The sequence below is a fragment of the Odontesthes bonariensis genome, chromosome 13 (assembly GCF_027942865.1).
Source record: "Odontesthes bonariensis isolate fOdoBon6 chromosome 13, fOdoBon6.hap1, whole genome shotgun sequence".
NCBI lineage: Eukaryota > Metazoa > Chordata > Actinopteri > Atheriniformes > Atherinopsidae > Odontesthes > Odontesthes bonariensis.
Window position 1 is genome coordinate 34,525,443 of NC_134518.1, and position 9,235 is coordinate 34,534,677.

The following is a 9,235-nucleotide window of genomic DNA, read 5'->3' on the forward strand; positions in this document are numbered from 1 at the left end:
ACAGAAGATAAAGTTCCCCTCAGACATGTGCACGTTTGCATCATTGAGACGGCAGCTGAAAATGTCGGCATGAAGCCTGAATGAGCATTTTAACACAAATCTAAAATCTAATGCTTGGTCATGCAGGTTATGTCTTCAATCAATGGCTTTTGAACAGCATTGTTCAACTTTCTGCTCACTGCAAAGTATTGTTTTTTTTAAATGGCATCTGAGCCAAATGAACAGAAAAAAACATCCAGATGTTTATTACAGCCTCTCAGAGACACAGCACATGTGAAGGTGAAGGCATTGTAAGACATTCCTCCATTTTCTAGACCAGTTTAATCCAGTTCAGGGTCTCTGGAGCCCATCCCAGCTGCCATTGGGTGAAAGGCCAGTCCAGCAGAGACAAATGAGACTCGACCTCTCACACTCACCCCTAGGGTCAATTCAGAATCAGCAGTTAACCTGACGTGTAGGTTCTTTATGGAAGCCGGAGAACTCAAGGGAGAACATGCAATCTCCATGCAGAAAGACCCCAGATAGGATTCAAACCAGGAACCCTCCTGCTGTGAGGCCGCACTAACCACTACTGTCGCGTCACACTGAGACCCGGTCAAGTGAAAAAACAAACAAGCTGATAACAACCAAGCTTGTTAATGCCTGTGCAAGAAAAGCTTTGAGAGGAAGAAGCCAATCTGAACTCCTTATAAGCACTATTACATAAGCTTAAACATGTGGAAAAGGAATCGTTTTCTCTGCTTTTATGCACCCACTGACATGTTGGACAGGATAATATGACTCCTTATGCAGTATAGCAGAAGACTCTATGGGGACTTGATGAATTGTAAATATCACTTGAGGTTCTTGGGTTTTCTTTATCGCTGTTGAGGGTCTGAATGAAGGAACATTAATGCAAATACGACCTCAGGCACGAATATATTACATATCCCATGTCTACAGAAGGCTCATCATCGTTAGCATCTTCCATCTAAAGATGCAAACTCCAGGACTTGGTCTCAGTTTAACCCCTGAGGAGATGCTGGGCACCAAAAAGAGAGTGAATATAAGATTTGATCAAAGCTTGTCTGGGATTTATTAACAACCTTCACTAACTACTTGTAACTTGTTTTCATTTAAATTTAGGTGAGATTGTTGCAGGTTTCACTTCTATAACTTGGTTTACTAACAAGCTGCCACACTGTCCTCTGAAAGATTTCAATATTATACGAAAACTTACAAACAAAAATACATAAATGGCTCAATAAATAGATTAATCCAATTATAAAAGCCACAGAAACAACATAAACTTTGAATTTTTAAAAAATGTGTTTTATCTTAAGTGAAATAAAAGAAGCTAATAAATATACATATAAATTAAAAGGTGCAGCAGGACACAGCAAATACGACTCAAACAGATCTCACAAAGACTATTTTAAGCTATGAATTACTCCACATTAGTATGCTGGTCTGATCAATAATAAACTAGAATATATGTGTGTTTTTCTGAGCTTTTGAACCAATAGCAGTGAAAGTAAAGCTATTATTAGCCTGTTCCACCACGGTGGAGTCTGTGTGGATTGGCTGTCTGCAGCTGACGGACGGCTTCGGTGTCCCGCTCTGCACTCTGAGCGGCTGTTTTTAGGTTCATCTGTTTTTCTTCCCTCCTGCTGCAGCTCAGCTCAGTAAAAGTGATTTTTAGGGTCATTTATCAGTGACAGAGCAGCGTGTCAGGGCGGTGTTAGCTTACACTCCAAACACATCGCAGCTTACTTTGGCTGACTTTAAACCCACTCACCCTCACCCTCCTTCTCCCGCTCAGACATCCCATCCTACAGAGACTAAGAGGAGCCCTCCTCCTCCTCTCCTGGTTTCAATATGAATCTGATATGTGATATCGAGTTTTAAAAAAAAAGACTGTCAGAGTTTCTCAGGGGGGGATTTTTGTCTGTGACACATGAGCACCTGAATAAACTTGGTGTTTCTAGGTTTCATACTGATCCATCAGCTAGTAATACCCCCCCTTCTCTCACACACACATACCTCCACTCGACTCCAACCTTCAGGCTGTCTGAGTAAGTCATCATACAAGAGGCAGCAAAAGCAGAAAGGCTGCTGGGAATCTGTAAGGGAAGCTCGTCTGTGTGTGTGTCGGTGTGTTGGAGAAGGAGGCCCCTTCATCTTTACTCTCTAATGGACTTCACTTCAGATTAATCTCAAAGCCTGCAGGGGGGACACTTAATTACACCAACGCTAACTGTAAGCACATGTTGAAATAAATGTGATCACACATTTTAGATCCGAGTAAATGGCATTTAAATGAGAGCCAGCAGCAGTGCATTAGCCTTAATGTTTAAGCTATAGAGGAGAATGTAAATAAGAACACATTAAAAAACCATCATGCAGATTAGTGAAGTCATTAATGTCATGTAAATGGCAACATTTGTCAGTTCGGCTCGCAGTAATGTTGGTATGTTCCGCCATGAATGCAACGTATAAACGTGATGAATTTGGGTCTAAAAGCACAATTTAAAGAGTTTTAATGAATTTTGTGTTTTATATCAGTCATAAGTTTACCAGACATTAAAAGTTTGTTTCATTTGGATTTCTGAGACCTTCAGAAAAGAAGGGGGGTGGGGGGTGGGGGGTGGTCTTCTTTTATCCCTTTCTGTGTGTTTAAAGATAGGAAGGATTTTTCAATCATAAAAATCAAAGCGTGTTAACCACATATATGTGTAGACATTTTTAAATCCAGGTTAAAAACATTTCTGTTCTCATGTGCCTATGCATGAAATCTGCACGATATCTTTGAACTTATCTGGACTGTTGCTTGTTTTTAAATTCATTTATATTATTTTATTTGTTTCTCTTTATATTATTTGATGTATTTTTAATGCTTCTTACACTGCTTTTATTTTATGTGAAGCACTTTGAATTGTTTTGTACATGAAATGTGCTATACAAATCAATTTGATTTGATATATGTTATAGATGATCAAAGAATTGATTAAATGGAAGTAAAAAACACTAAAAAACAAACACAAAACATCTAAATGAAGAAACGAACCCTTTATGAGAAAGATGGTGGATATTAGAAGAAGGTAAGGCACCACATCTCACCTGCACCTCTGGTGAAGCTGATGAAAGCTCTATGGAGTCTCCGAAAGCGGCCATAGAGAGACGAACCAGGTTCCGAAGCATCTGCTGGTGTTCTGCGTCGTGTGCTCCCCGACCTTCTGACGTCCTTGGCCTCCTGAGAGTCGTCTGAGACGCTGAACGCGGCGGCCCTCTTTCTTCTCCTTGGCACTGAAGCTTGTGACGCTTCAGGGTGCTTGAATGTGAGACCGAAGACGACGACGAAGGGTTTCTGGATTTGCGAAGAGTCTGATATGAAGTGGCTGGGCTCAGAGGCAAAGGCCCATCGATTTCAATGTTTCCAGGTTTCCTAAGTGTTTTGCAGTGGTGCAGTGAGGCATCCCCCTCCAGGTAGCCTTGGGAATGGAGGCTTGTGTTCATAACCGATGGTATGAAGTTGTACTCTCTCTCAGTTTGTTGATCCTCTAACACTTGGGGTGGAGTCAGCGGCTGCACCTCGCTGTCGTTCTCAGTGAGCTCTTCCTTTCTCCCCCGGATGACAGGAATGAGCTGGATGTCAGACTTCCTGATATTCTTCTGTGGGCGCCGAGGATGGCGGGTGTAGCTTGATTCAGCCTGTCTGCAGTTGTAAGCCCGGCTCTCCCGTTTCTCGGGGCGGCAGAACGTTGTTACCAAAGCGATGGCCAACAGGAGAAGCAGGCATGTTGCACCCAGGCAGATCACGATCATCATGGTGAAACTTAGCTGCCCTCGGGTTCCTGGTGAGGAGTTCTTCAGATGGTCCTTAAGGTTGATGAAAGTCACCTCCAGAGTCACCATAGTGGCCAAACTGGGAGTGCCCTTGTCAGACACAGTAAGGTCCATCGTAAAGGTTCTTCCTATGAGCTCGGTGGCGTTGGTGGTGTTAACAAACAGCTGGCCTGTAGCTTGATCCAACCAGAAGAGGCCATATGGGTTTCCATCAGAAATGAGGTACTGGAGTTCTCCATTGAGTCCCGAGTCTCGATCTTCAGCCTTTATCGTGGATGCAAGAAATCCAACGAGACCCTCTCTGACTGAGTGATCTAATGGCAAAATGGTGGGTTCATCCTCCGTGTCATTCCCCAGCTCAGTCACAATCTCCCCCTTGTACGCATTGACTGGTACGCTTACATGAGCCACCCCCTTTCTTGGTTTCGGCTCCTTGATTATTGGAGAGTTGTCATTCATATCCTCAACGTCAATCTGTAGAGTGGCCGTGCCCGTCAGAGGCGGATGCCCATGGTCCACAGCCTCCACAATGAAAGAGTACACCTGAGATTCCTCAAAGTCTAGCTGGTGTTGGACACTTATAACACCAGTTCTTGGGTGAATGGTAAACAGTTGTGTTTTAGTTTTTTTGTCAGTGGGGCCGATAATAGAGTAGGTCACTTTTCCATTGAGCTCCAGGTCCACATCGTGGGCCTTAACTTTGAGAACTTCTTGGCCCACAGAATTGTTCTCCTGGATAGAAGCCTTAAAAATGGAAGTAGAGAACGCCGGCGGGTTGTCGTTCACATCCAGAACAGAAACAGAAAGGTGCTCGATAGAAAACAGTGAGGGAGTTCCATGATCCTGAGCAAAGACTGTGATGTTATAACTCATAACCTTCTCTCGATCCAGGTTGCCACTGGTGACAAGCTTATAATTGCTGCCATACATCTGTTTGAGGCTGAAAGGCCCAGATCCTTCTCGAATGGCTGCTCTCACTTCTCCATTTCTTCCTGAATCTGCATCGTAAACTGTCACAAGCGCTAGGAAAGTGTCCATTTGAGCTCCCTCCATCACAGTCCCAACAGTTGACGCAGGCGAAATCCAGGTTGTGCGAATCCTTGGCGCGTTATCATTCACATCTATAAGCTTTACGTGCAGTTTACAGTGAGCAGGGATCGCGTTGGGACCACGATCAGTGGCCTGTACAATAATCTCAAAAGACGAGTGGACCTCGTAATCCAAATGGGCCCTTACAATCACATCTCCTGTTAGTGGATCCACAAGGAAAAGCTTTTGAACCTCTGGACGCGTGTGCTTACTGAACGAGTACTGCACTTCCCCGTTGGTGCCCTGGTCGGGGTCAGTGGCCTTAAGCTTGATGACGGTTGTCCCGAGAGTTGTGTCTTCAGGCAGTGTCACAGTAGGGCTACTGTCCTCAAACGCTGGGCTGTTATCGTTTGAGTCCTGGATTTTAACATGGACTAATGTGGTCCCTGACTTTGGTGGGTTCCCTTTGTCCCATGCCACTAGGGTGAGGTCAAAGGAGTCCTGGACCTCCCTGTCCAGTCCTTTGATAACAACTAGCTCTGCCTGTTTTGCACCACCCGGACCAGCCATCACATCCAGAGCAAAGTGTTGGTTGACAGACAGCGAGTAGGTCTGGAGGCCGTTGGGCCCTGCATCAGGATCAACTGCTCGGTCTAAAGGTATTCGCATCTGGAGACTGGCGGTCTCTGAAATCTCTACTTCCTGCAGAGCGCTGGGGAAGCTGGGACTGTGGTCATTCAGATCCATCACCTCCACACGAACACGCAGACAGTTCACAGCGCCGCTTTTCCTGTAGAGCACGCTGAAAGCCACCTCACACAAGTCCGACCCTGGACACAGCTCCTCCCTGTCCAACCGGCCCTGGGTGGAGACCACCCCGTCTCGGGTGGTGACAGAGAAAGGAAGGGCTTTACCCTGCTCCACCACCTGGAAATCCTCCAGAGGACCACCCTCGTCCCTCTGCCGCAGGTCGTCCAGCAGACGTCCGACCCGGGTTCCCGCAGGCTGCTCCTCCCAAACCTGGTACTGGATAGTTATCGATGATGACTCAGAGGCCAGAGTCTCAGAGCGGAGACTCAGAACCAGAAGCAGAGCCAGCAGCATCATGGCGTGAAGTAATAATCTCCGGTCAACTGGCTAAACTGACATTTTTTTTTTGTTCGTTTTTTAAATTAATTAAAAAAAATATTTACTTTTACAACTTTAAACCGAGAGTAAAATGACTTTTAAGCTGTCTTTCTTTTTCCTGATAAAACTATGATCAAATAAAAATTCCTTTAAAGTTTCTTCTTCACAACACAAGCAACTAAAAAGTAAGTAAGTAAGTCCTGGTTCTGTAAAACAAATTAAAAAACAAACAATAAAAAGGGGGATATGATAACAGAAACCTAGAATTAAAATGAAGATATAATCCTTTCTTCCTTCATAAACCCCCAGCCTCTGCCTGTCTGCTGCTGGTACTCACTCACGCACAGCTGCTAGCGACCTGCCTCTCGGTTCATCCTCTTCAACTCAGGAGAGTTTTGCTTCAACTGAGAAAGTTTGGATGTGGGTGTCGACATGCCAACGGAGCTCCAACCAATCCAAATAGAAGAGGCGGGTCACATGCAAATAAATCCAGACTCTGCTGTGAGGAAACTGCACAACTCTGGAGTGCTTTCACAGAAACATGACACTCCCTCTCCATCAATTACCCCCACCCACCCCCTCCAAAGGTCTGCATAAACTCATCACAAGCTGCAGTCTGGACCCTTAAATCACTTGGAAAATTCATTATGTCCCAGTGGGACTAAAGCCCGAAGCGGTTGGATATTTACCTGAACTCCATCACAATGACGTATAGTCTGCCCCTCTGACGGCAGAAATACAAACACAGATAGGCGATAAGCTGTCATTATAACAGGCTTTGTGTTCAGGGAACAAACCGCAACTTTTACAGAGTTTCTTTCTTCTCTTTCAACTGTTGTTTGTGCCGTTTGTCCTTGAAAGTAAATGTGGTTGTTTTTTTTCAGGAGGAAAAACAATCCTTGAAGAGTAAACCAGTAATGAAGTGAACGCTCAGAATCCAAACGTCTATCCTTAATGCGACAAAATCCACATTCCAGCTTTCCCCCCAAATATAATTACAGAGTTTTGTCCTCAACCACGCAGCCACTGAGGTCAAAACATTTCCAGCAAATTATGGCCGACGCTCATTTCTGTCATTCCTTTGTAGCTGCAGGTTTGTTTATTAGTGAGAAGAGCCAAAGAGTTTTCAGTCAAGTGGGAAGATGAGTCGTGACAAAACGGGTTGCTTTCTTTTCTACTGAGAAAGTCATTGTTGATTTCTTTTCCAGGTATTCTGCATCTGTCAACTGGATCAAGAAGTGGGAGTGGGAAACCAAATGTATGAGTTTATAAATTATAAACAGAAAATAAAAAATATATACATCTCTGGATCAGCATATCATTCATAACAAACAGAAAAGCAGTGCAAAATGAACTTATTTTCTCATTTTAGAGGCCCAAAATGCACAGATTCCTGCTTTAAAGCCTCTTTTCGTGTGCTGCATCTTTGCTGTGCTCCCAAACAAGCTGACATGTGAAAAAGAAATCATTAAAAAGCAGATGGAAGTTCATCAAAAAGAGAAACAATGGTATGTTGAATGCAGACGGTTGCATTTCATGGGCACAATATTATACATCTATTACCAATCCTGGATTCCACAGCGATTCTATGCAACATCTGGTCTAAATTTTGTGTCAAATTCATCGTGGATTTGCTTTAAAAGTTTCAGTTTTGATGAGCAACAAAGCAGCAATTTCATGTAGAAGCTCTTTACTGTATTATTCTCTAAAAGTCTTCTGACAGATTTTACATTTGCAGACACATAAAACCCAGTTAAAGCTCGACACATGTAGATCCACTGAAAGAGGCTTTTTTTTCAATCAAACACAGCCTTGACATTACGCTCAGCCCCGAGAATGTCTCTCAGACCGACACAAAATCGGGCTGAGGAAGGTTCAAGCGTATCGCTTTCCTTCAGGCCCAGAGGGAGGGGGACTGTTTGAGGCTTGAAAACATTTTGCTGTCTTTCACCTGCCAATGAAAGATGGGAGGGAGATGGATGACTGAGGAGTTAACAGACAGGAGTGAGCCACTGATGGAGTTTGGTTCCTAAATACATCAGATCTTTATCATGTTTAGCATTTGCATGTTCGGGCAGTTTATTCTCTGTTCATATGTGTGTGTGTGTATATATATACATATACTTATATACATATATGGTGAGGGTGAATAGAATACAAACCTTTGCCATTAGTGTTGGACCTGAGCAAATACCCCAAAATCCATGTTTCCTGTCTCGTCTTAAAGGTTTGGACTATTGGGGAATATTGGGGTCACTTTATAGTTTGAACTTTTACAGAACAAGCCATCAGATAATTAGTTGAGAGGATGATTGGCAGATTTATCTACCATGATAATGAGAAAAACAGCAGTTAAAACTCACATCAGGACCACAAAGGGACAGAAAAAGACCTTTTAGCTGCAAACGGCCTTTAGATATGCAAAAAAAAGTGACTCAAGATTTTAAAAAAAACTACAAAGTGACCACAAAGATGGCTACAACTTCAACAAGACTGGGAAGAAATACAAAATAACTTAGTTATTCACTCCACATTAACCAATTATAGCAGTAAAACACAGCTTAATAATATAAATATTATAAGTGCCTTTTCTTTTGGTGCTTTCTGAGCATTTTCCTAATGAGCAATGTATGAACCTACAGCGGATAATTAGTTAAGTAAAGGATGTTTATTTCACTCTTCCTCTCACTGAGGTCAAGAGCTCTTTTAGATTAAAGCTCAGTGAATAAATACTGACACAACAGTACAATTCATCTGAGCGAAGGCTATCACAGTTGTTCTGGAAAACACTGATTAACTTTAAAATAGCAAGTGTCCTCAGATTTTCCCTTTAAATTCCGTGAAAGGCACAAAAAAAATCTGCAGATTCAGGTGTTGGTGGTTTTAAAAAGGGGGAAAGGGGACGCAGGAATAACATTACGGCATCTTCTGTTATCTGAATATAAACACTGAATAAATCCTGAATGTAACTAGAAACACTTAAGATGACCTTTAACCCCCCTGCCATGTCTGAAGTCTGTTTGGTCGACCCAAACCTGAGACGCAGCCCGTCCCAGCAGAGAGGAGGTCAGCCAATCAGACGGGGTTATCTTCAAAACAAACAGCAGCAGCCTCCTGTCTGCAGCAAATCAGCTAACACCGTGTGTGGCTGCTGAAAAGCTTCCAGAGTGGAACATTTCTGCAGACACACACACACACGTCTGTCTCCAATTAATCCACCACCTGTATGGAAGTGTGTGTGTGTTCCTGTGTG

At 43.3% G+C, this 9,235-nt stretch overlaps 1 protein-coding gene across 1 annotated transcript in view; it reads right to left on the reverse strand.

The window, feature by feature from the left end:
* Positions 1-6,361, reverse strand: part of pcdh12 (protocadherin 12) — a 29,544-nt gene extending 23,183 nt beyond the window's left edge. Inside the window, exon 1 of the mRNA XM_075481990.1 lies at positions 3,100-6,361. Within this exon, the coding sequence (XP_075338105.1) occupies positions 3,100-5,961 (2,862 nt within the window). The 5' untranslated portion in view covers positions 5,962-6,361. The remainder of the gene's footprint in view (positions 1-3,099) is intronic.
* Positions 6,362-9,235: the final 2,874 nt, after the last annotated feature.